We start from the raw sequence: 27,871 nt of genomic DNA on the forward strand, positions 1-27,871 counted from the left end.
TTATCAAATACTTTTAAAGCATCCGTCTTGTTGAAGTATCCTGTGATTTATTTTTCTTTAACAATACACTGAATTTACAGGCTCCTTGATGTTGAATTATTCTTGCACTCCTGGAATAAACCTTGCTTAATCATAGTGGATTTTGAGTTGTTTTACAACAAGTTGGATTCAAATTGCTAAAATATTGTTTCATAGCTTTAAAACTATTATATACTTATGTAGGTTGGTCTATAGTAATGATTCACATATTAGAAATAATTGGTGAATTTTCAAAAAGGTTGTGCTGGCTCAGATGAGTTTGAGAAATGCCAGGTTAAATGTGTTTCTTTACTCCTAGGCTTCACAGAGACATTAATGTACAAATACTGTGATTCTCTAAAAAATAGGTTCTAAATAGCATGCAGTACTTTCTCAAATTATTTAACTGTACAGCCTCTTTTTTGAATAACCCATATTAAATTATCCAGAGGCCAGTGTTCTATTCTGATCTGTAGTTCTCCTTATTGGTGTAATCTCTGTCAGATTTTGGTATCAGAGTTATGCTAAATTTGGGAAGTGAAATGGAACATTTCCCCCCTTTTTTTTCTTCTTTTGTGTAACAGTTTAAATAACAGAAGGATTGTGTGTCCCCTAATGGTCTGAAAGAACTTGTCTATAAAACCATCTGAGCCAGTGGCATTTCTGAGTGAGACAGGCACTCAGAATGCATACACTTGCCTGGCTTTCCACAGGACATTTTCCCAACAGCCAATTCTGCTGAGAAAGGCTTAGAATGTGGGGATCCCTGGGTGGCTCAGCGGTTTACCGCCTGCCTTCAGCCCAGGGTGTGATCCTGGGGTCCTGGGATCCAGTCCCACATCAGGCTCCCTGCATGGAGCCTCCTTCTCCCTCTGCCTGTGTCCCTGCCTCTCTCTCTCTCTCTCATGAATAAATAAATATTTTTTTTAAAAAAGCTTAGAATGTGTGAAAATTAGACTTGATGTATTAGCAAATTGATGCCAATCACTCTTGCACGGTCCTCAACTCTAAAGGCTCTAGCCTTCGGACCACAATTCTTCCAAATAGCAGGCCAGCCTCTGTCTGGGGATGCCTTGCTGGGGCTGTGTAGGACATTTTTGGTTAAGGGTTCAGAGTCTTTTCTTGTCATTGGTACCAGCCAGTCTAGCTGAGAGTCAAGCTCTGGACCCCACTTCCCATCCAGCTTTATCTTATCCTCTGGCCTGTACTTTTTCCCAAGTACTGTAAGGCATCACTTCTATTAACCTCTCACTCTAGATGCTTCCCTGAGGGCAGTTCCATAACCGTGGATCTGGGTCTCTGAGGGTGGGTCATTTACCCAGCATAGAGGGGAGGCAGAGAATTGCTGGGAGATTGGGGTCATCCTGAGAGGGGACTGAGGCCTGGCTAAGCTTGTGTTGGGTCATTTGAGACAGTGGGGTCTCCTGAACAGGAGTGAGCGGAGTTGAAGGGATGGCCTGATGTTCACTAAAGCCGAGGAGGGTCTGGTGTCCCTGCAAGAGGCCAACGTGTGTGTGTGTGTGTGTGTGTGTGTGTGTGTGTGTGTGTGTGCGCGCGCGCGCGCGCCCCCGCGTGTGGTGTTCATCTAGGCGCCAAGAGGCCTGGGGGCGTCCGGGGTTCTTAGGCTGTGCTGAGGGGCTGATCCAGTGAGGCCTAGGAGAGCTGGGGGGCTGCGGGCCCTGCCCGAGAACAACGAACTGGTGCCCAGGCGCCAAGAGGCCTGCGGCTCCCGGGCTCCGAGGCCGGGCCGGGGGCCGCCTGCGCGCTCGGGGAGGGCGGGCCGGGGGCTCGCGGGCTCGCGGGCTGAGCCGTGGGGCAGGCCGGGTGGGGGAGGCGGGGTGCCGGTCGGGGCGGCGGCACAGGCGCCGCGGGCTCGGGACGCGGGGCTCCCGCCCCCTCCTCCCCCGGAGCCAGCGCCGGAGCCCGGAGGCCGGAGGCCGGCCCGGCGAGGGAGCCGCCGCCGCCAGGCCGCGCCCCGCCCCTGCCGCCGCCGCCGCCGCCGCCGCCGCCGCCGCTCCCCGGTGAGGCTCGCGCTCGAGCTGCGGCGCCGGCCCCGCCGCCTGGGCCCCGGGCCCGGCCCCTCCCGCGCCGCCCGGGCGATGAGAAGCTGCTTCTGCGTGAGACGGAGCCGGGACCCGCCGCCGCCGCAGCCGCCGCCGCCCCAACGGGGAACAGTTAAGTGAGGCCGGGCGGGCAGGGCGCCGCGGAGGCTCGGCCGAGCCGGCCCTGCTGCCCCGGCGGGCGGGCGGGCGCGGGCCCCGGGCCGAGGGGCGGGCGGGCGGAGCTGGGCCCGCGCCGAGGCCTGCGGGCCCCGTGCCCGGCCCGCCGTGGGGACAGGCCCGGCGGCCTCTGCCCGAGCCCGCCGCGCCGCGGCTCCCGAACACCGGCTTGGCCTCGCCGCGGGCAGGCGGGAGGGAGCTCGGGACCGGAGTGCCGGCAGTACCCTCCCCTCCTCCCTGGGTGCGGGACGGGTGAGGGGAGGCGGCCCACCTGTGCCCAGGCCGCTGCGGGCACCTGCACAGGCTGAGGACAGTCGTTTCGCTGGCCCGGCCTGGGGTCCAGCTCTCTGTGGTCACGTGGATGCAGACCAGCTTGCACCTGAGCCTTGAGCATCATCGGGGGGGCCGGCCTCATCTGTGACCTGGACGCAGCAGAGAGGACACCCAAATGCCAGGGCACCTGTATGAAGGTGTGGTGCCGGGCCTGAGCACCCGAGACCCAGAGTACCCATTCTGCAAGTGTGGTGCGTGTGTTGATGAGCACCCCGCAAGGACTTCAGCCTAATGAGGCTCAGGGGCAGGGGCTGGAACAAGAGCTATGGCTTAGCACCAGGGGACCTCAGATCCCCAGCGACAGGCTCTGGGTGAAGAGGGCAAAGCCATGAGCACCTTTTACCTTTGTTACCAGCAGACAACTTTTCCTAAATTATCAGCCTTTCTCACCACTAAAGATGTGACTCTTCTGTCCCCTGCCTCTCAGCAGCCTCTTCAGCAAGGCACAGAGGAAGGCCTCAGGAAGGCAAAAGACAAATGGCTGTTGCCTCTTCTCTGCTCCCTGCCCCCGACCAAGAACCAGGGCCCACTCAGGTTTCTGCCACAAATGCCACAACAGGCCAGCGACTCTTTAGGGGCCTTTGTCTCTGGTGGTTCCTTCTCAGCATAATCTCATTGTACATTTCTTGACAGCTGGCTGGATCTCATCTCATTTTATCAGCTGCACCAGATAAGCCTAGAAAAGAGGATAAGCTCTGCGGAAACCTAGACAAACCAAAAAGCTCAGGGTACTCTGAAGGTTAGTTACGGGACACAGGTGACACCTTTCTTGCTCACTGGAAATTGTTGTGGTCCTTTGAGATACTGGGCCATGCAGAGAATATTTAAATGGGGCCTCTGAGAGATGGGACCTCTGCTGGGATCTGGGCATCAAGCTCCATGTGAAGCAATTGACTGGTTCATTTGAGCCCAGAATCATCTTTTCTGATCAACATTTCTCCTTCCTTCCCTCTAGCTCTTAGGCCACACTCCTGATTTATGCTGAAGGCATCTTCCCTGCCTGCCTCCATCCCACTGGCAGGCATTCCCTACTTGCAGCTGGAACAGTACACCATGGTTAAATGCAAGGACTTTAGAATTAGACCTCGGCTTAATCCCTGGCTTTTCTACTTACTGTGTATTCTTGGGTAAATTAGTAGACTTTCCTGAGCCTCACTTTCCTCATCGGTAGAGTGAGGCTGATATCTATCTCATAGGATTATGGTGAGCAGTGAATGAAATATTACAAGAGAAGCATTTAGTTTTGTGCCTGCCATAAGGCAAGTGGGTCAGTAGAAGTTAGTGATTATTATTGTTAACTTATTAATCAGAAGAGTAGCTTCATTTTTTTTTTCTTTAGAGGGTCTTTCTGTTTGTGGTTATTATTTAGCTTTCCTTAGGGCAACTAGGAAAGAATGGTAAAGAACACAGGGCTTGGATTTAGGGGTTTGGATTTGAATCTCAGTCTTCTTTCTGTAGTCCTGATGACCCTAGGCAGGTCCTGGAATCTCACAGAACCTTTCTGAATCCTGATTTCCTTCAGTGTAAAAGTGGCTTAAGAATATAACCTACCCCATAAGGCTGAATGAGATGTATGTGAATGCATGTGGCACTACAGAGGGTGTGGGGGAGTCCTCACTAAATTTAGGTGGAATCCAGAGGCAGACCCTGGTTTTCTGGGTTAGACAGTTTGGAGTAGAGAGGGGTTATAAGAAAAGGAATACAAGAATATCTTGCTTTTGTACATCTTACAAAACCACATGACCATGTGAACACATTGCTGGGTCCCCTCTCAGGACCTTGGCAGGGGTAAAGGGGTGGCTGAAGGTTAATTGCTCTTAGTTTTGTGGCAGATCTGCTTTTGGGGGAGTCATAATCCAAAAGTTGTCGGCCCTGCTGCCTTAGCAGGTTACAAGTGCTCCATGCTTCATGCTCAGAGAGCAGCATCCTTGCTACACTAGAAAGTAATGATGGAGTTGGAGCCAAGCATGGGAAATGTCAAAGGTGCTATTATGATGATGAAGATAACAAATGACTACATGGCTGGATGTGGTGGACTGAGAACACTGTATTTAGTAGGTTGTGGTTGAATGAGCAGAGTCTCCTTTGCTATTTGGGTTGTGGGAGGGGAGGCCTGAGGTCCTTGAATGAGCTGCCTCTCTCAGGCTCTTCTTGCTCTCTCTGAGACTCTCCCAGTCCCATGTTTTACTGGCCCCACTCATGGCTATCCTTGGCCTTCTGCTTGCTGGGCTGCCCTTGAGAATTGTGGTTTCCCTGCGTTGTCTGCACTGTGTGCAGCGGGGTTGCCTGTGTTAGCTCTCCTCCGCTCTGCTGCTTGGGAGGTAGAGCCACTGCAGGGTGTACTTGACATTACCTCCCTTGTTGGGAACATCCTGTGGGCACAGGCTTGGTTTACCTGACACACTTCTGGTGAGATGTGGAGCTTGTGCAGGCTGAAATGTGAGAGGCCCATGGGCCTAGAGCCTAGAAGTCACATGCTGAAGCTTGGTAGCTCCGACTTCCCTGAGGACTGGAAGACCATCTTGTTGGGCTGTGGCTAGAATCAATATGAGATCTTTCTATACACACATACACACACAGAGAAGCATAGTGTGTGTGTATGTGTGTTTTAAACATAAACTGATCAACAAAGCAAAATATCCAAAAGAATGTCCCTTGGTCCTTTAGAACCAGAACAGAATAAATGAATTCTTAGTATGCTAAATATCCCTAAGATGTTTAAGAAAATGCAGATTCCAGGGCCTCACACCTACATCGTCTAATCAGAGTATCTGGGGAAGGGGCCCTGGGGACTCGGTGTTTACAGTAAGAACCTTGGGTTGTTGTTGTTGTTGTTGTTGTTCTTCTTCTTCTTTTCTTAAGATTTTACTTATTTATTTGATAGAGAAAGAGGCCCCAAGCAGGGAACAGGCAGAGGGAGAGGGAAAAGCAGGCTCCCCGCTGAACAGGGAGGCTAGCATGGGGCTCGATCCCAGGATCCTGAATCATGACCTGAGCCCAAGGAAGTCACTTAACCGACTGAACCACTCGGGCGCCCGTTGGGTTGTACTTCTGCTTACTGAAACTTGAAGACCACAATTACAAATGCCCTTTTTAAATTGTAAAAAACACAGAAAATAAAATGTACCATCCTAATCATTTTCAGGTATACAAATCAGTGGCGTTCAGTACATTCACATTGTCATGCGGCTAATCTCTGGAACTTTTTCATTTTATGAAACCCTATACTCATTTTTTTTTTTTTGAAACCCTATACTCATTAAACAGTTTCCACATCCCCTCCCCCAGGCTCTGGCAACCACCATTCTACTTTCTGTTTCTATGAATTTGACTAATCCAGGGGCCTTATATATGTGGTATTATATAGTATTTGTCTTTCTATGACTGGCTTATTTCACACTATACAATGTCTTCAAGATTCATTCATGTTGTAGCATGTGCCAGAATTTCTTTGCTTTTTAAGCTGAAATAATATCCTTCTGCATGTATATACCCATTTTGTTTATCCATATTTGTCTGTGGACACTTGGGTTACTTCTACCTTTTGGCTCTGGTGAATAATGCTATTGTGAACATGGATGTACAAGTATCTTTTGGAGACCCTGTTTCCAATTCTTTTGGCTACATACCCAGAAGTGGAATTGCCAGACCCTATAGTAATTTATTTTTCATTTTTTGACGACTCACCATACTGTTTTCTAGAGAGTGGCTACATTTCCGTTTCCACCAGCAGTGCAGCAGGGTTCCAGTTTTCAAATCCTTGTCAACACTAATTTTATGGCTCTTGTTAGTGGCCATCCCAGTGGGTATGAGGTGATAGCTCATGTGATTCTGGTTGGCATTTCCCTAATGATTAGTGATGTTGGACATCTTTTCATATGCTTGTCAGCCGTTTGTATATCATCTTTGGAGAAATGACTACTCAAGTCCTTTGCCCATTTTTTCATCAAGTAGTTGGGTTTTTGTTGTTGTTAAGTTGTAGAAGTTCTGTATAGATCTGGATTTTAACTCCTTATGGGATATGTGATTTGGAAATATTTTCTCCCCTTCCATAGGTTGTTCATTTCACTCTATCACTTGTTTCTTCTGATGCAAGTTCTACAAGTTCTTTATACACTATAACCCTGTAGAGAACAAATTATTATCTACTATTCCAGTTTTAGGGGGGTGAAAACCTGGGCCCAGTTTAGCTAATGTGGCTCTGGTCACACAGCTATATGTAGCATGAGAGTTGGGAGTCAAGCTCAGATCCCTGACTCCAGAGCTTGAGCCCTGTCTATTCTCTGCTTTACTTCCCATTCCCCTATGGAGCTAACAAGAAGGCCCATGGCAGTGTGCAGGAAGTGGCATCAGTTCGAGAAGCATTCAGTTACAGGAGAGGAAATATGAGGCTTGCAAATCCCTTCCTTCCTGAAGCTCTATGTCATTGCTTAGACCTTAGGAATAGCAGAGAAATGCAGACAGGTTTTTAACGGTTTTGTTTATTTGTTTGTTTGTTTAAGCATTTCATAAGCTTGCTTCAGAGCCCATCTGCCACCCACAGTTCCCCCAGTGGCCTGTGTTTGTTCACGCCACTGCTGATATGGCATCTCTTGCCTTCAGTACCTTCATTACTCTATACCCACTGTCTTTCCAGGAGGCCAGCTTCAGCACCTGCTCTTCCCTCACATCTCCCTGACTCACCAGGCCGAAGGAAGTGTCCCCTCACTTGCAGTCCCTTTCTTTTGGGACTCCAGTCTTTGAACTCCACAGGTGGTACCATGTCTTTTGTCGCCGTACTCACCCAGCACAGTAGCACTTCGCCTGGTCTGTGCACTATTCAGTCTTGGCCCAAGCCCAGACCAGTTAAATCACAACCTAGGGGTTGGAATGGGCAGCTGTGGTTTTTATAAATTCCTTACGGGAGTCTTCTATGCAACCAGCCTGGAGACCCCTTGGCCCCTGCCAAGCCCTCATCCAGTCTGCTTGGACCGAGTCATAATCACTTCTGGAGCCACTGGGAGTGCTGCAGTCCTGCCTCCCCTCCTCTGCAGCGCCTATTCCCAGAATTATGGTGATTGTCCTGGGCTCACTGATGCCCAGCCTGGCGCTGTCATTGGAAGGGGCCCATGGTTCTGCTCTGGCCCTTGCTGCTTTGTGTACCCTTCTTAATACAGTGAAAGATGGGCAGTTTTGAAAAGATGATGGTAACTTGATCCTTTCTTCCTTTTTTCTCCCTTCCTTCCATCTACCCACCCACCCACTAATCCCATAATGCATTTGTTGAGCATCCACTGTGAGCTAGGCACAGGGTAGACATAACGCCTTTGAACAACTACTGTTCTGCTAAGGAAAGTGTGCTATGACCTTCTGAGAGGCAAGGCTGTGTGTTTCTCTGTGTATTTACATGTGTACCTGTACACACGTGTGTGCTAAGGCCATGTCCCCATGAAGAGCAGGGTTCTCAGTGACAGCCGCTGTGAGGCTGGGTGGTCAGGGAAGGTTTAGGGAGAATGTGACCGAGATCTTGAATGGTAGGCTGGTGACAACCTGTTTGGGGGAGGGAGAGTCTGAGGGACTCATTCTGAGGCTATTCCCATGGATGATTACATCCAGTTATTTTTTTTTCCCCTGTTCATTCATTCATCAAACATCTAATGAGAACCTGCTGTCTTGTACTCAGAGTTCAGACCTGGAACTTGTTAGAAATGCAGCTTCTCAGAATCCACCCTGTACTTACTTAATCAGTATCTCTGGGAGTGGGTTCAAGAATCTCTTTTAATGGACTCTGCAGGTGACTCATACTGGCTAGAGTTGGAATCTGCTCCAGAATGTTGGATTGTCCATCGTCATCATCGCATACTCTCCCTCACTGCTTACACAAAGGCTCTCCATAAATGTTTGTGGACTTTCTGCTGTGTGCCAGGTCCTGCCAGGTACTGGGAATGTGGGAGATGGTTCAGGGGGAGGATGGCATGGTCAGCCAGGACATGCAGATGGCAAGAGCCAGCAGGAGACTAGATACATACCTCTGAGTCTCAGGAGAAAATTCGGGGTGAGGGAGGTATTTTGGAAGTCATCAGCATACAGGTAGAATGATTAGATGACCACACGTATGAAAAGAATCTCTCAAGATCCCTATGAAAGTCAGAGAGGAGAGTGTTGGTGATGAGACATGTATGGCTGACCTGAAGCCAGGTGTTCTGAGGATTTCCAGCCTTACAGCCCATTTGTGTGGCATTGAGGTGACATATTGGCCAGTGTGTAGACACTGGCCATCAGGGGAAGGATATGACTTACCTTATATCACTGAACATCAGGAGAGCATGTCTCTGTGTCCTCCTAAGATGGCTTCCATTTGGAGAGCATCTGCCTTTTGTTGGGGTTCTCCTCCTTCCTTCTCTCCAGGGGACAACATGGCAGCAAGACTTGATGGGAGTGGGCAGGGCTGACCCTGGTTTGTGGTGTTCGTAGGCAGGTTGGGATGAGGCTCAGAGTGTATTGGAGATTGCTCCTCATTCCCAGCACTAGGTTCCCTGATTTTGCAGTCAGGCCTGTAAGAGGCAGGGCTTTGGCTACAGGAGGGCTATAGAACTTGATCCTGAATTTATTTTTGGAGAGTGAATTCTAGGATCTAGCATGGCACTGTATGAGCTGCAATAACTTGATGCCTATATCACAGTTTATGTAAAATCTGTTTGGTATACAAATGGTTAATAGAAACCTAAGCATAGGTCAGATAGAATGGATGCATTTATACACCAGATTCTTTATTAGAAGTAACAGGCCTTTACTGGGGAAAAAGGAAGTGCTCACCATTGTTAGTTCCCTAGCTGGAAAATTCTTTGTGATCTAGGAGAGCTTAGAAAAATATTTGCTTTAGTTTCCTAATATCTTAGCAGCTCTCCCAGCAGCCTGTGGCCTGTTGCCACCTGACCATACTCAACTGTGTTTGTCAGAGTGATTTGGCTTCTGACTAGGTAAGTGGTCCAGACCAAGTGCAGGAGGCACCAGGCTGCCATTCCGAGGTTCCACGGTGGACGCCTCTCAGCCTGTGTGCTGTCCCCTATGAGTAGCCATTCGCTTGGGTGCTGCATGGACTCAGGCCTCAGCCTGCCATCTCCTGAGGAGGTAGGTCCCTGCACCTTAGCTGCATGGAGGTGGCCTAGTTTGTGTGTCTGTGTGCCTTGTGGTGTGTGTTGGTGAAACCTGGCCATGGGCTCCCTCCAACAGGAATGGGGCCATGTCCTTCTCTACCTGCTAAAGAGTTGTTGGCAAGAAGGTGCCAGTAACCATGGGGCAAAAGGGGGGAGTGGGTTCTTGCAGACCGCCGCTGCCACTGGCAAAGAGCTGCCCTATGACGGGCACAGGGGCAGCTTTCACTGGGGGACAGCCTGCTCTCAGCTCTGGACCCTGCTTTTAGTAAGGTTCCCATGGCAAGTGAAATATTTATCCTCTGCTCTTCCCTAGCCCTGCAAGCTTGGTGGATGTGGGTAGACAGTTTGTGTCTTTTGTGCCCTTGACTTTGCATTTCATACACGCTGATTGCAAGTTCATCCTTCTATAGGGACTTAATTAATCTACTGTTTTTGTCATTTCAATTATAGTAGTCCAATTTAACCTGCCCCCAACCCCATACTTTGAAATTTCTCTCCTCTAAAGTTGTGTGCGAGTCACGCCTTGGGTCCTCGGTGTGCAGCGCTGGTGCTGCTTCTGAGCTGGCCTTCCTCACCCTGCAGGGAGCCCGAGTTGGGGTTCCTGTTGCGCCTCCTTTGATGGCAGCGCCCCCTTCCCACCGCCCCCCTGCAGTTGTTGCATCCACCCCACCCCGCTGCTGGACGGGCCCCAGTGGAGAGAGGTCTGAGCTCTGTTAGTTGGGTTTTGATTTCAGTATAGGAGTTGATAAAACGAGATAAACCCCCGGCTCACAGGGCCGGGGAAATTAAACAGAGATGATATCAAAGTTCCCCTGAGTTTTCAACTGTGATACAGTAGCTTAGTTTTCTCCCAGACTGGGGCCGGGAGGCATGCCTTTGATTCTGAAACAATATTCAGCATCAGTTAAGCCCAGCACCGCTGACTTTTAGGGATTAAGCACAGTGTTGTAGTAATTCTTTGATCAGCTACAAGGGAGCAGTGTGCTGTCTGTATGAGAGGCTTTATAGTTAAAGTTCATTTCTCTGTGAACCTGGGATGACGGCATTGCCAAGGTGCTGCAGAGCTGGGGGCTGGGGCCTTCCCCAGGCACTGTTTGCAGTATTGCAGGCAGAAGCAGGAGACGGGTTTTCTCTGATTCAGCCTTGTTGCATAGCATTCAGCAGGCATGACAGGGAAAAAAATCCTCCTAACTGATCCCATGTAGCCCCAATATGTACATGGAACACACACACACCCCACAGCACATTCACACATATTCTCCTGCCTGGTGGAGAAATCTCTCCGGGCAGACTCAAATACCTGCCCAGAGTAAGGCTGTGTAGCCCCCAGCCTTGGAAATGATGGCCATGTGCCGTGGATGGAGATTGGGATGGAGATTGGGGCCAGGTGACCTATGGGGTTAAATTAGGACCAGCTCAAGGTCCGTGTTGCCACTGTGCTCTCCCCATGCCTGCGAGTAGATGAGACTCCCAGGTGCCATCACCACCTCTGTTCCTCACCTGGCATTTACTGAGAACTGACTGAATTTCAGGTTGGTTCAGTCTTAGAGTTCTGAGAAATCTCTGCCTCTGTTGTCTTATCTAAAATCCTGGGCAACTTTTGGCTTTCCCTGTAAAGACCTTCCCTGCAGCCCCAGCTGGGATGGTAGAAGTTTCCCTAAATTGCCCGCCCCTCCTCCTGGTCGGCCTCTTGACTTCCAGTTGGTAATGGAGCCCCTGTGTGCTGTCGATTGTGCTCACACAGTGCTATACATCAACCTATTCCCTCCTGTGCAGTGCTCGGATCTCCCTCATTAGGCCTAAATTTACCTCCGTCCTACACAAACATGGCCTTAGCTCATTTTTATTGTTGTAAATTATTTATGAGGGAAATGTTGAATCTTGAAACTGAGGTGTGAGGAAAATTAATCCCATGTTACTTTTATCTTTCTGTACTTGTCTCCCCTTTGCTTTACTTATTGGGCTATGGCTGGAGAAAGACGAGCTTTGGCATTTTTAAATATAATTAGTGTTGAAACTGCTTTCTCAGTCGGGTATCAGGTGGGATGTTGGTCTCTCTGCATAGTGTCATGGAAAGCAGATTAGACCTGGGGAGGAGGACGAGAGGTTCCGTTCCGTTCTGGCGGCTGCCAGTTACCTGGCTTCTGATCACCCTGCGCCTCAGTTTTGTCTTCTCTAAAATAGGGGTAATAAGACCCAGCCACCTCCCAGGTTTGGTATGATCATCCGTCAAGAAGGAACCTGGGAAAGCTTTCTGAGAATTGCAAAGCGTTGTACAAATGCAGGGGAGGTGTGTTAGTGTGTTTAGTGTGCAGTGAGGATTTTGAGACAAGGTGGGTCTCTCCCTATCTGCTGCGGAGCTGCTGAGGATGAAACGAGGGGCTGTTGCCAGCTGCCAGACAGGTTAATGTTGGTCTTCAACAGCCCGCTCCCCCCCCGCCCCCGCCCCCCTCGGCAGCTCCGCTCCGCAGGCTTGCGTTAATGGCCTCTTCTCCCCTCGCGGAGGCCTGGCCTGTGGCCCTGGGCGGCTGAGTCCTCGGCGGTGCCATCCCTCTGGCTCGAGGCTCCACGCAGCCCGGAAACGTGGAGTGCTAGTTAATAAATGGCCTTTTGTTAGGAAGGTCAATTGAAGTGACGGTAGAGACGCTGTTAAAAGTAATTTGCAGTCAGAAAATATGTAATTCAGGGCAAGCTGCTTTGAGTGATTGCCTCTGCCATGGATATCTTGGGCGTTTCTCATTAAAAGCTTCCTTCGCTGGTGGTGGGGCCTCCTCCACTGCCGAGCCAGCCGCGGCCCCGCGCCGCGAGGAGTCATTTGTCTGTATTTCACAAAGGCTGCCTTGATCCCCAGGGTACAGCAACTGGGGGGAAAGGGAGGAAGGAGGCGTGCATCCGAGATGCTCTGTGCTCATGCTCTGCTGTCGCGTCCTCCCGTCTGCAGGCTGGCTGGCCACCGTGCACGCTTGGGCGCAGGCCGCCGGCTCCTTTGTCTGCCTCAGCCGCAGGCAGCCCGCAGCCATCTTGGAGCGAGCGGCCCGGCGGCCTCCCCGGTGCATTGTGGGAGCGGGGTCGCCCGGGGGCGAGTCTCCCCAGGGCCGGGGACAGCCGTGGTCACCCGCACCGCGCGGGCGTCGTGACCCGGGGACCGGAGTCTGTCGGCGAATCAACGATTTCCTACTTCCTCCCACACTTGCCTCCTGTCTCCCTCTCACATAGTAGAGGCAGGACCACCATCATCATCATCATCATCATAAAAACTTACCTCGGATGTTCTTTATTAAATTCACAGCGTGATATTTTAGCACTGGCAGAATTTGTACATTCTGTTAATGAGTTGTTAATTGCAAAGCGTTTTGGTAACCAACAGCAGGTACCCATATTTTTCAAACTGCAGCGGTGTTATTTTCATGCTACCGATACTATGGGATTTTCCAAGTGATAATACTGTGATTAGTGTTTGGACTATCACTAGCTTTGGACTGGGCTGATGCAGATATTTAACCCTACGCCTTCTTTTTGGAGGCCGTGCATGCTTATTCATTCAGTAAATGCTTCCTGCCTACTGTGTGCAGGAAGCAGTGAGCCCTGTGCTTTACACAAACCTGCTTGGCAAATAAAATTAGAAAAAAGAGAATGATGCAGTGGTGTGGCATGGTATTATCCTACCCCCTGGCCTGGGCTTCTAGAAGTTCATTTTCAGTAGAATTAAGTAAAGCATCACTTAGTTTGGCTTTTGTCATAAACAGAAGTTGAGAGTGTGGCTGCTGCCAGGCGCTTCGTAGCCTTGATTGGATATTTGGCTCAATTTCATTGCTGAGTCCGTTTCCGGAGCCTTTTGTGGGCTTCAGGGGACATTGATTACATGGGTGACTTGCATATGGCATTCTGATTGTTCCCATGTAGAAGGCCGCAGTCATTTTTAATAGCCTCTGCCTTTTCTGATTCAAGGCTGAGAATTAAGAATATTTCTTCTCCTTGCCTAGTTAGGCATGGTGTTTGGTTTGCTTTAGAAGCAGTAACCAGCTTTGAGAGATCTGGTGGACCTACAGCTGGTGGAATTTAATTCCTGCAGAAGGAGGTGGAATTTAACTTGCTCTTTTTCACTGCTTGTCCTTTTAAAAGTACTAAAAGTCATTTACATAAGGTGTTACCTCTTTTATTTGCTTTCTGGTGCACTGCTACTCCAAGCTGCCCAGACCCAGTGCTCTCTATATTCTCCTTGTCTCCTCTAGTCACATCAAGAGGCAGTCAGCAGCAGAATAATAATTCCATTTCCCCTCCTTTTCTCCCAAAGTGCCCAGCAAGAATTATGGTCATTGTTAGTGTTTAGCTTTGAGTAAGTGCCCACATGACCTGTGGGATTAAACACAACAAAGGCGCCTGCCAGTCCTCCCAGAAAGGGCATGTACCACATTTCTGGCCATTTATGCTGGACCTGTGTGCCCCAAACCTGCCAGTCTCATCTGCATTTTGTTGGGTGCCTACTGTGTGCCAGGGACTGCTCCAGGCCCTTGCTTTATGTGATTCCCTTAGATCTCATGATGGCTCTCTTGACTGTCAGTATCATGACCTCTTGCTTACTCAAAGTCACCAGCCAGTAAGCCGTAGAGCCTGGACCTGAATGCCATCCCTTTGCCTCCATTTCCAGAACACTTTCCTCCATGTGTTTGCAAAGCTTTGCCTACTGAACAGTCCACACTCTGTTGTGCTATATAGAGGCTGTGGATTTGGAGGTCTACACCTCCACAAAGGAATACTGTAAGGGACAGAAGTGAAAAGTGGTATTAGATTTAGGTGTGCCTGATTTACTCTCAGAGAAGCTACTGGTATCTGTTCAGAAGTCAGGCAGCTTGTTGAGAGAGTTAAGAATGGGTTTGAGTCAAAGTTACCTCTCCGAGCAGGGACAGGCCTGCATTAACTACATGAGCCCAGTGTTCAGAGCCAACCTGAGAAGAGCAGGGGTCAGAGATGACTTGAATTCTTGATCTGAGGAAAGGGTCAGGTAAGGTCAGGGTTCCTTTAGCCAGTTCAGTATATGGAGCTTAGCTTAGGATATTTGTCCCAAGATTCTGGTTCTCTTTGAGACTGTATCATTTACTTTAAATGGTCAGTTTGAATTTTCTGCTTTCTTTTTCCTATTTGGAACTAGGACCAGTCCACCATGCCTGAAGTCAAAGACCTTTCAGAAGCTTTGCCAGAGACGTCGATGGATCCCATCACGGGAGTGGGGGTGGTGGCTTCTCGGAACCGAGCCCCAACAGGCTATGATGTAGTAAGTCAAGATCCTTGATTCAACCAGTATTTATCTCCTGTGTTCAAGACCCCCTGAGCCGTGTATATAAATGTGCTCCTTTCCTCTAGGAACTTAAACAGGGAGGGGAAGCATCACCAGTGGGAGGGGGTGGAGAGTGTCCTGGGTTGGGAGTCAGAGGACCTGAGTCCACTTGGGCTGTTTCCTGGCCTTGGCAGAGTCACTTGGCATCTGTGATGGCCATTTTCACCTTCTGTGAAACTAAAGGGTTGGTTCCCTTGATTTCTTTTTTTTTTATTTAATTTTTTAAAAAGATTTTATTTATTTATTCATGAGAGACAGAGAGAGTGCAGAGACGTAGGCAGAGGGAGAAGCAGGCTCCCTGTGGTGAGCCTGTGGTGATCCCAGGACCTTGGGATCACTCCCTGAGCCAAAGGCAGACACCCAACTGCTGAGCCACCCAGGCGTTCCTGGCTCCCTTGATTCTAAACTCACTTCTAGTTATGAAATTTCATGAAAAGGATCCAGGAGTCTGAAAGATCCTTGTCATAGGTTGTCCTGGATGTGTAAGTGTCATCAGCATATTGCCATACATTCTTATAGCTCTTTACAGTTTACAGAGCAGTTTCCTACCTGTGAACTCATTTGGCTCTCACAGTTCCCTGGAACTCTAGAAGGGCAAGTGTCTTTATCTCCACCTGGAACGTGAGAAGGGCAAGTATCTTATCCTCTCAATTTTGCTGATTAAGAGAATCCAAGCTCTGGCAAGTGAAGTGACAGAGTCCCAGTCCTGGGAAGTAGTGACTCAGGAGCAGACCCCCTTCCAAGTCCAGTGCCCTGACTGATCATACCACGACAGGTTAAGTTTAACAGAGAACTTGCTCTGCTTTTCAGCATGTGTCTCTGGTGGTGTTCAGTAGTACTGATGGCTGGCATTGGTTATTTTGTTGTTTCAGTAGATAAATTATGATTTGGATCAGGCTTAAAAAGTGCAGAATAACATTAGGAGGGTTTGATTACCGTTGACTATGGTCTGAGATTCTAAGGTGGTCTTATTTTCACTTTCCTCATTTTGTTTAAGACAGCATTTTATTCCATTTATTGAAAATGTGCACCAAGAATGCATACGAATAAAAGAATACAAGTCTCATTAGGCAGCACTGAAAACCTGCTGCTGTGATTAGATTAACATCTAATGTCCTGGGTGGGGGTGATATGACACCTGGTCCAGAAGAAGCCCTAAGGCATGGTTTCTCAGTCTTGACACTAGTGACATTTTGGACTAGACAATCAGGTAATTCTGTGTTGGGGGGCTATCCATTGCCACATATATAGGGTGCTTAGCAGCATCCCTGGCTTCTACCTACTAGATGCCAGTAGCGCAACTGCAGTTGTAACAGCAAAAAATGTGTCCAGGCATTGCCAGATGTCCCTAGGTGGAGGGAACAGAGGGGCAAAAGCAAACCCTTTCGAGAACACTGTAGTATGTATTGAGTCAGCCAGCGCTGGGTCCTGTGCAGAGAAGGAGAAGCCTGTTAAAATCCTTCACATCACTTTCCCAACTGTTTGAAAGCTTATAAACATTTTAAAAGTGAAAGGACAAGGGAATCTTTTTTGACAAAGATTTGAGTCTTACCTGCTGTCTGACTTCAAAGTGCTGTTTGAATGTATAACTTGCCGTAAAATAGAATCATTAGATATGGCTTTGTGCCATAAAACTCTTGGGGAAGCTAATAAAAATGTTCCTGATTTGAGAAACCAAAGTGTCTTTTGATGAATTAGATATGAAGCAGCAAGTCATGAATCAGGGCAGGGGCTCAATGCTCGTGATCTCTGGGAGGACTGGCTCTGGGGTTGCTCTCCTGGGAGGGCTCATGTGGGGGGCTCACACCCAGGGCATGGGTCTCCACATCTTCTTTCTGTTCTCTTTTGTTGATCTGTGTCTTTAACATTCTGCTTGTACCTTTGGGGTCATCTTGAAAGCTTGGCTAGTGGGTGGCAGATGGCCTTTGATAGTCTGGTTTTCTGAAAGTCTTGGTAAGTCTGACAGGAGCAGAATCTATCCCTATCATTTTCTCCTAACATCTAGCTCAGGGCAGAAGAGCGCAGCGTCAAATGAGTAAAATTAATAAGCACATTTCATGATTATGCTCTACCACGCATTATAGTGAAAGGTGAGCGGGGCAAGAGGCTCCAAGGGTCAGCCCGGCAATTACCCAGCCTCTGCACGCAGAGATAGAGAGTGTCCGAGCTCCCTCTGAAAGCCCTTTCAGGGGAGAGGGGTGCGAGACGTCTCTTGGTACTGACCACTGGATTGTTCTCAGATAGGATCTGGTTCCCTAGAGGTCTGACCCTGAGTTCCAGGGTAGGCTGGGAGGCCAGGGTGAAGAGAGGCACTTCTCATTCCTTTTATCTGGGGTTTCATGGAACGTCAACCTCCAAACCGAAATGTAAGGCGTTTTATAGTGGTGGGCTTCTGAGATGCTTAGACTGAACCGCAGTGGCAAGGAACCTGCTGTGGATTGTGGCGAGGCCCCCTCTGCCTGTCACATCTGCTGCAGGATTAATCCCTCCTGTGTACAGAGTATGTTCAGCACTGTGACCATACAGCCCCAAGAGTTTAGCATGGATGGACTGCTAACCCGGGGTAGCATGACCACAGGCCTTGTTGCTTGCTTGAAGTCAAAGATGTCACATGTGTGTTTATAAAAATTTAATTTTATAGCTTCTCTTCTCTCCAGTTCAGGGGAAGCTTCTTAGGTTGAGGGACTGGGGATTATTTGCTAAACTTCTCAATTTATTGTCTCATTGTCTGCAATCCTCTGTGAAATAGCCTGCCCTTTCTGTTCCACTGCCATACTCTCAGATCTTAGAGTGACTGGCGATGATCCTTCCTTTTGTCAGAGGGCGAGCAGTCGCCTGTGTCCTTGTGACGTCACAGCACCTGCATGCTGACTCTATTGTAGACGCCTGGCATTTGCTGAAGGTAGTACATGCTGTTTTATCATATGTGGATGGTCAGTTTTCAGTGAATCATAATGCCATAGAAGCACTTTATGCTAAAACTCTTCTGTGCAGAATTAATCTTTGATTTCCAAGTCACTCTGAGATACAGCAACATCTGAGGGCATCAGGCTGGCCATAGCTGACGACCACCGTGGGTGTATCTCTATGTATTTGGTGAAATACGTTCTAATACATTCTAACTTTTACATTCTTTTGCCTTTCTAACCAAGTGTTTGCAACTCAGACTAAAGCCTTGATGCTGTATTTATAACATGACTCTCCCCCCAAACGGAAGTAGATCCCTTTGATGTAATGCTTTTTGGTAATATATTTTCATATGATAATATGCTGTTTGGGCAAAAACTAACAAAAAGTCAACAATACAGAGAAAGAAGAATCAAATGCTCTATAGAGTTTTAACTTAAATTGTTTATTTATCCAGCCCCTTTTGTGAGTAAATAGTATGTGCCAACTAGATACTGGGGATTAAGTGGTGAGTGGAAACATCCAGGGTCCTTCCTTCACAAAGCTTACAGTCCAGAGGGAGAGGATGATAATTATATGATCACACAAAGAAATGTAAAATAAAATTGTGGTTAAGTGCTTGGACAGGAAATCCTAACACACTGTTTATCTGTCAGATCCAGCTTTCCAGACCTGTCCACCTTTCTTGCTAAATTCCAGGTTATGACAACATAAACTCACTCCAACTTACCTCTAGAAATCCCTCCCTCCCTTCTCTACCCTCAGACCTGCCAAGTGTCTATCCTGCATTTTCTGCACCTCTCCCAATGCACCACGTCAAGTGTGCTCTGGCTTTCTTCCCTGCTACTGGCTTTCTTCGGCTCTGGCTTTCTCCCCTGCTACTGTCCTGGGCCATTTTTGTTGGTGACATCTATGAGGTTGCCCTAGGCTGGGTGCAGCTCCCTGCTAACCTGGCAGTGGTTGCTCCCACCTTTCTGGCTTGAGTGGGGATCGACATTCCCTGCTACTCCCTTCTTCTGGGACCTGCCATGGTTTCCCATAGAACACCTGAGACAGGAATCACTTTTAATGAGATTATTTGGGAATCCTGAGGATGAGGGGAATGAGAGAATAAAACTCAGAGAATATGACAGTATGCTATTGAGGCCCCATGTCCTTTGACCTCCTACTTGCCCAGACTCTGCCTTCATTCTGCCTATCCCAGAACAGTGTTTAGAGTTGAATCCTGGCCTCAGAGAGAGCAGAAGACTTTTTTTTCCCTCTCTTCAGTCTAAGACCTCTTCCATTCTCTTCCAGAAAAACCTCACCCTCTACACAGGAGTCTTTATGGTGCAGTCACCCCAGAGTGACAAATTATCCCTTAGCTCAGTGACTATTTTCAGATGTCCAGGTGGGGGAATTTTCAAGCATTTTTAGACCTCACTATTCTGGAAGACCCCATACCCCAAATTCGTGCTGCAGTGGGTCTGGGGCAGGGCCTGAGGAGTTCATTCTAACCAGTCCCAGGTGATGTTGATGCTACTGGTCCAGGGGCCACACTTTGAGAACCACTGGTCTAATCAAGTCACTCTTAAATAATCTCTACATGTGGCCGCAGGTCTACCTCAGGGAGGACTGTGCTAGCTTTTTCTGCTATTTTCAGCCTCTCCTGATTTAGACTTCAAAAAGTCTCTGAGGATGTGTACATCTATCAGTTTTTAAAAATATATATATTTTAAAAATATAAATGGAATGGTACTATTCACACTCTCCTAACTTTTAAAATATAACACATTGAGGACATAGATAGCTCTATTATTAATTCATTCATCTCTTTCATTGAGTACACGTGATTTCAATGTATTTTCCGGTCTCACTTCCTTCTACTCACTTCTTCCCTGGCCTTGCTGAACTTCTCACTTTCTCATACCCAGAATAAGCAGAAACTTTGTACCATTGTCCTTCTGAGTCTGCTTTTTTCCAGAATGCCAGAATTCCTGTACCTCGCACCCAACCCCACTCTTTGGGTAAAATTTTACCTCTCCTTTAAAACCCCATTGGAGTAGCTCCTTGGTGACACTTTTTCCTGACATTACTCATTCTTTGACTTATTCATGCCTTGGTTTCACAAATATTTGTCAACCAGCTGCTTATTGTGTGAGGCCTTGGGAATCCGAGGTCTGGGAAGGTTGGGTTCCATCAGGTGGAAGGTTGGAGGTAAGGTTGGAGTTGAGGTCAGAGGTGAGGCTGGGAGAGTGGATGAGGCTGGATCACAGCACAAAGGAGTTTCTGTTATTCTGAGGATGGTGGGGGTGGTCAGAGGACTTTAGGAAGAAGAGATTCTTAGGTCTGTGTTTTTAGAAGTTCACATGGTATATGCAGTGAGGAGAAAAATTGGAAGATGCAAATACTGGAGTTGGGGAGTGGGTTTGGAGGCCCCCTGTGCGACCACTGGGTGTGAGAGTAGTGGCCTGACCAGTAACTGTGGAAACAGGAAGTACATGGATCTGAGGGACATGGGCATCCAAGTACATACTCTTCCACAGGAAAACACAGATTGAGCGTTGGGAGGTGGGCACAGAGGTGAGGAAAGGAAGGGCCCCAATGACACAAGTGTCTTATTGGACAGCTGGTGGATGCCCATGCTCTCTAGCTGAAAGGAATGCAGACAGCCGGGTGGGTTGTGGGTGGAGAAGGGCGATTGGCTCGGTTTGAGGCACCCTGAAGTGCTTGTGTGATGTACAGGTGGAGATGTTGGGTGACCTAGAGCTGAGGGTCCTGAGAGAAGTCTGGGTGTCATCAGCATCCGGCAGAGCCCCTGGTATAACTGAGGCATTCCTGGGAGGTGGTCCTGTCACAGCAGAGTCCCTGTCGGAGGCCCCTGGAGTGTCATGAGTACTGGGTGTAGAGGGAACCTAAAGCGGGGACCAGGGCTGAGCATCCAGAGAAGTGGGTGAAAATTAGTAAGAAACTGAAGGAAAATGAGTCTTTCTAGAAGGGGTGGTTGTTAACTTTCACGGTTGCCTAAAGGTTAAGTAAAATGAAACTGGAAGGTTTCTGTTGAGTTAATGCCAAGGAGGTGGTCATGGACTTGGTAGTGGGCTCAGAAGCAAGACAGGTGTGGCATTGGAGAGCCTCCCTGAAGTGGGAGGGGACCTTGCATGAGGGGAGGGAGAGGAGGTGGCAGCCAGAGGGTGACATGGGGTCAAAAGTCTTTTTTCCTTTGTTTCAACATGGGAGAGTGTTGAACACACTTAGCTGCCGATGGGAAGGAACCAGAGTAATGGAGGTTTGAGGATATGTGAGAGGAGGGGCCATCTGAGGAAGCAAGGTCCACAAGGGGCAGAGGACTTGGCATCCAGGACCCACCAGAGAAGAGCCTGGAAGGGGTGCTTGCGTGGCTCCTGCTCCCTCCTGGCCCCACGTGCTGGGAAGCCGGCAGCCTGGGTCACGGGGCTATGACCAGGGAGTGGGCCCTGTGGGCAGACACTGGCCAGTCATGCCTTAAGTCTGCACTTCCTGTCTCCTTTCTCTTAACACTGCTGCTTATTTCTGAAACTAATTAGACAATAAAACCTTTCTTAAAAACTATTGGACCTGAATAATTTACGTATGCTCTAAATGTGTTTGGGATTTTCTAAATAATTGGACATTTCAAATGCTTGAACTATCAAACATGAGGGGCACTGGGGGGACTACAAGAGACCAGCTCCCCTCTGGGCTAGTGGGCTGCATCTTGGGTACACAGAGGGGAAAGTTAAAAGTCCCAAGCCTGCAGATGAGGTCCTATGTAGCAAAACGGTGGAAAAAGAATAATCTGCTAAATGCTGGAGCAGGTTTCATCGAGCTGGTGTCTTTAGACAGCACTAGAAATTATTAAAAAGTCACAGAAGTATGTGAAGATGGTAACAATATCTTATTAAAAACATTTGGTGGAGGACGTGGAAGACTTCACCATGTGTCCGATCTGGTCCCAGCTGTCAGGTGGCCCTCTGGAAAGCTGAAGTGCTCCTCATGGCCAGAGGACAGCGAGAGCCCCTCCCCAGGCTCTGCCTCCAAGGAGCAAAAGCAGAAGCCAGGGGCCGTGGCTTCTTCCTGCTGCCTCCAGTCCCCTCCCCGCAGCTTCAGCTTCGCTGTCCAGAGCGGAAACCACCTCAGGCAGAGACCCACCCCCAAGTTTGTTTATTTTCATACCCAGAGCTTGTTTTGGAAAAAAAGCACCAGGTGTTCCCCCTTTTTGTTTTGTTAGAAAATACATTAAACTGAAAATTACTGAAAACAGGGACGGTGGTTTTGTGACCAGCCCTCAGGCCTGTGTTTCCTGTGGCCTGGATTAGCAAGCTTGGGGTGGCACTGGCCTCTCCCCACAGGTCCGCCTGTGCCTGCAGAGCCTAGGCCTCAGACATCCAGGAGGTGTATGAGAGGCATGTGTGGCCTGCTGTGAGGACAAGTGTACCAGAAAGAGTGGCTTCAATTGACCCTTCTAGGCTTCTGTCCTGCCAACTCTGCATTTAGCTTTTGACCCAAAGACTTTCTTGTCAGGAATGACTTGCTCCATGTTTGGTTCATCTGGAAAGTGGAGAGGACTTGAGACACAATGCAGTGCTCTGGGGTTCTGGTGCTTCCTCCTGTTTGCTAAACTTCCTGTCTACCCTTAGAAAGGCTTCTGACAAAGCAGCCCCAATGAGTTGGATTCAAGGGACTTGCTTTAATTTTGCTTTTTTCAGTTCAACTTTTTATCTGGAGATCACTGTAGATTCATATGCAGTTACAAGAAGTAATATGGAAAGATCTTGTTTTGACTCATGTTCTCTCAGTGTTAATTTCTTGCAGATTCTAATACATCACAATCAGGATATTAACACTGATACAGTCAAGATACAGAACATTTCTGTTTTAAACTGTCCCTGGGATTTTATTTTTATTCAGATATGATGAGGCCAACAGATCAGGAGACAAGTGCCATTGAAAAGGTAGTTTGTTACACTCCCAGCTCCCAGGAGGAGGGACATGCTGCCATGCCATGCAGGGCCGCACACAGAAATATCAGCATTGGGCAGGAGGCAGAGGGAATGAGGGGGAAGCCTGGCAGGGAACCTTTATTGTGGTTTCTATGGGAAAGGCAAGACAGGTCAGGTGAGCAGACTTAGGACAGTCTAGTTGAAATAATTTCAGCAGGCACTGGGCTCTAAGGGGTAGTCTAGTGGTCAGATACCTGGCCCTCAGGTGATTTAGGGTAGGGAGGACAGAAGGAGCCTGCTAAAAGGAGGTGGGTGGGGATACGGACTCAGGATTGGTTGTTTTGCATATAAACACTGCTTGTAGACAAGCTATTTACTATCTCTAGGAGTTAACTAACCTCTTTAACCACGGACAAGCACTAGTTTGTTCTTTAGTTCTACAATTTTGTCATTTCAGGAATGTTATAAATGGAATATACATTATATTTCAGGAATGTTATAAATGGAATCATACAGCATGTAACCTTTTGGGATTGGGCTTTTTTGCTGTTCTGTTTTTCAAAAACTCAGCGTAGGGCAGCCCCGGTGGCGCAGTGGTTTGGCGCTGCCTGCAGCCTGGGGTGTGATCCTGGAGACCCGGGATCGAGTCCCACGTCGGGCTCCCTGCATGGAGCCTGCTTCTCCCTCTGCCTGTGTCTCTGCCTCTCTCTCTCTCTCTGTGTCTATGAATAAATAAATAAAATCTTAAAAAAAAATAAAACAAAAACAAAAAACTCAGTGTAATTCTCTGGAGTTTTATCTATTGTATATTTTATTGCCAAATAGTATTAACTGGTATGGCTGCACCACAGTGTGCTTAACTGTTTACCTATTGAAAGACATCCTGGTTGTTTTCAATTTGGAGCTATTTTGAATAAAGCTGCTGTAAATACTTGTGTACACGTCTACGTGTGAACGTGTTTTCATCCCTCTGGGATAATTGTCCGAGTGCGGCTGTTGGTCACATAGTAGCTACATGTTTAGTTTTTTAAGAAAATGCCAAATTCTTTTCCTGCGTGGCTGTAACATTTTACATTTCTACTGGTAATATGGATAGGATCCAATTTCTCTACATTCTTTCCAGTATTTATTATTGTCACTGTTGTTGTTGTTGTTGTTTTAGCCATTCTGCTAGGTGTGTGGTGACAAGTTGTTTGGTTTTAATTTGTATTACTCTAGCAGCTAATGACGTCGTCAGATACACGTTTCCTGCTTGTATTTGCTATCTCTGTGTCTCCACTGAAATACCACCTTACCTCTTATTTGTTTTCTTTTTTTTTTTTTTTTTTTAATGGAAGTCTGCTGACTTCTTTTTTTTTTTTTTTTTTTTTAATTTTTATTTATTTATGATAGTCACAGAGAGAGAGAGAGAGAGAGAGGCAGAGACACAGGCGGAGGGAGAAGCAGGCTCCATGCACCGGGAGCCTGATGTGGGATTCGATCCCGGGTCTCCAGGATCGCGCCCTGGGCCAAAGGCAGGCGCCAAACCGCTGCGCCACCCAGGGATCCCTCTTATTTGTTTTCTAATTGGGTTGTTTGGGTTTTTTGTTTTTTTTTTACTGTTTAAAGTGTCCTTGTATACTGAAGGTGGGAGTCTTTTGTTGATTATGTGGTTTGAAAATATTTTCTTCTGGTCTATATTTGTCTTTTTATTGTATCAGGGTCTTATATGAGCAAAAGTTTTAAATTTTGACAAAGTCCAACTTCTCAATTTTTCCATTTTTTGGCATCATGTCTAGGAACTCTTAGCTTAGCCCTAGATCCTGAAGATTTTCTCCTTTTTTTTTTCCCTACAAGACTTATAATTTTGCGTTTAACATTTAAGTCTGTGGTACATTTTGACTTTTGTACAGGGTGTGGACTTAGTTCTCTCTTTTTTATACTACAGATGAACAACTATTCCAGTACCATTTGTTGGAAAGGTAACCTTTTCTTTTGAATTGCTTTTAAGCCTTTAGAAAAAAATCAATTGGGCATATTGGTGTGGCTCTCTCTTAGGTTCCATTTTGTGTGTCTAGCCTTCTGCCAATACCACACAGTATTGATTACTGCAGCTCTGTAGTAAGTCTTGAAATTGAGTAGAAAGATTCCACCCACTTTTTTCTTCTTTTTAAAAACTGTTTCAGCTATTCAAGTCCTTTGTCTTTCCATATAAATTTTAGAATAATATTGTCCATAGCTATAAAAAAATAGCATGCTGGAATTTAGATAGGAACTAACATTTAAAAGGGATTCTGACCCAAGTCCAGTGTGGGGGGTGATTCCTCACACTGGCAACAAGCAATTCTTAGACACCAGCTCTAGAAGTACTATAGTTAAACAATTCTGTCACTGTCTACCTGGAAATAGCATCAGATCCCACAGGTTAAAGTCTCAGTCCCACAAGACTATTCTCTCCCCACCTCAGATGACAATCACAAGGCTGGGTTGTTGCCTGTGCTTCTGACCTACCTTATAGATCAGAGGTTCCAACCACCTCTTCCTTGGGTTCAATCAATTTGCTAGAGTGGGTCACAGAGCTCACAGAAACATTTTACATACTAAATCACTGGTTTATTATAAAAGGATATAACCCAGGAGTAGCCAGATGGAAGAGATGTATAGGCCAAGGTGTGGGGAAAGGTCGTCGGGCTTTTACCATTCTCCCCACATCTCCATGTACTTGTCAACTTAGAAGCTCTCCAAACCCCATCCTTTTGGGATTTTGTGGAGGCACAATTGATTAAATCATAGGCAGTTGCTGATTGATTCAACCTCCACCACCTCTTCCCTTCCCAGAATACAAGGAGTGGAACTAAAAGTTCCAGTGCTTTATTCATGGTTGGTTCCCCTAGAGGCCCCCATCCTTAGGTGCTTTTCAGAAGTCACCTCATTAACATAAACCCAGTTGTGATGGAAAGGAGCTTGTTATGGACAATAAGACACCTCTTTGACCTTTATGGCTCTGAAACAGTTTCAGGAACTGAGGGCAAGAGACCAAATATTATAACAAAGGATGTTTCCATTACTCTTATTGCTCAGGAAATTCCAAGGGCCTTGGGCGGGAGCTGTGAGCCAGGAACCATGGGTGAAAAACAAATATATATTTCTTATTATAAATCACAGTGTCACAATATTAAATCTGTATATCAACTTGAGAAGAATTTACATCTTTACTGTGTTGAGTTTCCCAATTCATGAGCATAATATTCTCTCCATTTATTTAGTATTTTGATTATTTTCACCAGCATTCTGTATGTTTTACAGACAAGCTCCATACATGTTTTGGTATAATTAAACCTAACTGCTTCATTTTTTGAGTAATTGTAAATGAAATTGTAATTATAATTTTGATGTCTGTGTGTTCATTGCTATTATATAGAAATACAATAGATTTTTGTGTGTTTATTGTTGCTGAACTCACTTTTGTATGTTTATCTTTGCTGAACTTTGAGACCTTGCTGAACTCACTTAGTGTATGTTCCTTGGGATGTTCTGTGTAGACTATCACATCATCCTTTCTTCCTTTCTGACCTGTGTATGCCTTTTATTTCCTTTTCTTGCCTTATTTCAATGGCTAGAACTTCTAGTGATGTGTCGTATAAAAGTGGTAAGAGTGGAGATCCTTGCCTTATTCCTGATCATAGGGAGAAAGCATTCAGTCTTTCACCATGAAGTATAATATTAGCTGTAGGTTTCTTTGTAGATGATCTCTATCAAGTTGAAGAAGTTCCTTTCTATTACTGTTTTTCTGAGAATTTTCGTAGTGAATGGGTATCGAATACTGTCAGATGTCTTCTCTGCATTGATTGATGTGATCATGTGGTTCTTTCTTTAGCTTATTAATGTGTGTACTACATTGATTGATTTTTTTTTTTTTTTTTTAGTAATGAACCAGCCTTGCAACCTTAAATAGATTCTACTTGGTTGTAACGTATAATTCTTTTTATTTATTGACAAATTCTCTTTGTTAATATTTTGTTAAAATTTTATATTTGTATCTGTGAGAGATATTGATCTGTGGTTTTCTTTTTGTTTTTTGTTTTTTTTTAAATTTATTTACGATAGGCACACAGTGAGAGAGAGAGAGGCAGAGACATAGGCAGAGGGAGAAGCAGGCTCCATGCACCGGGAGCCTGACGTGGGATTCGATCCCGGGTCTCCAGGATCGCGCCCCGGGCCAAAGGCAGGCGCTAAACCGCTGCGCCACCCAGGGATCCCTGTGGTTTTCTTTTTGATACCATTTTTATCTGGTTTGTTAATACTAGATTCATAAAATTAATTGGAAAGTGTTTGCTCCTCTTCTGTTTTCTGGAAGGAATTGTGTAGAATTGTTATTAATAAAATATTAGGTAGGATTTTAATGTTAGATAGAATTCTTTAGTCTCTAAAGGGATAGACTGGACCTGGACATTTACTATTTTGGGAGTTTTAAAATGATGAATTCAATATCCTTACTAGCTATAGGGCTGTTCAAATAATTCATTTCAAATTGGGTAAGTTGTAGTAGTTTGCATTTTTGAGGAATTGACCCATTTCACCTAAGTTGTCAAATTAGTGGAATTATTCATAGCACTCCATTACCCTTTTGATGTCTGTAGAGTCTGTAATAGTATTCTCCACTTCTGATATTTTGTGTCCTCTTTTTGCCTTTGTTAGTTTTCCTCGAGGTTTACCAATTTTATGAATCTTTTAAAAAACCCAGCTCTTTGTTTCATTGACTTTTTTCTATTTTTCTCTTTTAAATTTCATTGATTTTTGTTTTTATTGTCATTATTTCCTTTGTTTACTTTGGGGTTATTTTGCTCTTTTTCTAGATTCCAGAGGAAGGAACTTAGATTGTTGATTTGAGACTTTTCTTCATTTCTGATGTATGCATTTAGTGCTATGAATTTCCCCCTTGATGTTTTAGCTATGTCCCACAAATTTTTGTATTTTTGAAACTTTTCATTCTGTTCATTGTAT

The 27,871-nt window shown here is 46.6% G+C and overlaps 1 protein-coding gene across 13 annotated transcripts in view; it reads left to right on the top strand.

Annotated features, from left to right (window-relative positions):
- Nucleotides 1-1,604: 1,604 nt before the first annotated feature.
- Nucleotides 1,605-27,871, top strand: part of MVB12B (multivesicular body subunit 12B) — a 187,260-nt gene continuing 160,993 nt past the window's right edge. For 5 of the 13 annotated variants that reach the window (XR_005983027.1, XM_041724470.1, XM_041724477.1 and 2 more), the window contains exons 1-2: nucleotides 1,606-2,192; nucleotides 14,856-14,978. Coding sequence is in view for 11 of the 13 variants with exons in the window: in XM_041724470.1 (XP_041580404.1) it covers nucleotides 2,118-2,192; nucleotides 14,856-14,978 (198 nt within the window). In the remaining 2 variants the exon portion in view is untranslated. Of the gene's footprint in view, nucleotides 2,193-3,203; nucleotides 3,310-8,157; nucleotides 8,486-9,521; nucleotides 9,681-14,855; nucleotides 14,979-27,871 lie in introns of those variants that run through there. The other 8 variants (XR_005983026.1, XM_041724472.1, XM_041724474.1 and 5 more) reach the window with 5 other exon arrangements.

Source organism: Vulpes lagopus, chromosome 12, assembly GCF_018345385.1.
Source record: "Vulpes lagopus strain Blue_001 chromosome 12, ASM1834538v1, whole genome shotgun sequence".
In the NCBI taxonomy this organism is placed as follows: Eukaryota; Metazoa; Chordata; class Mammalia; order Carnivora; family Canidae; genus Vulpes; species Vulpes lagopus.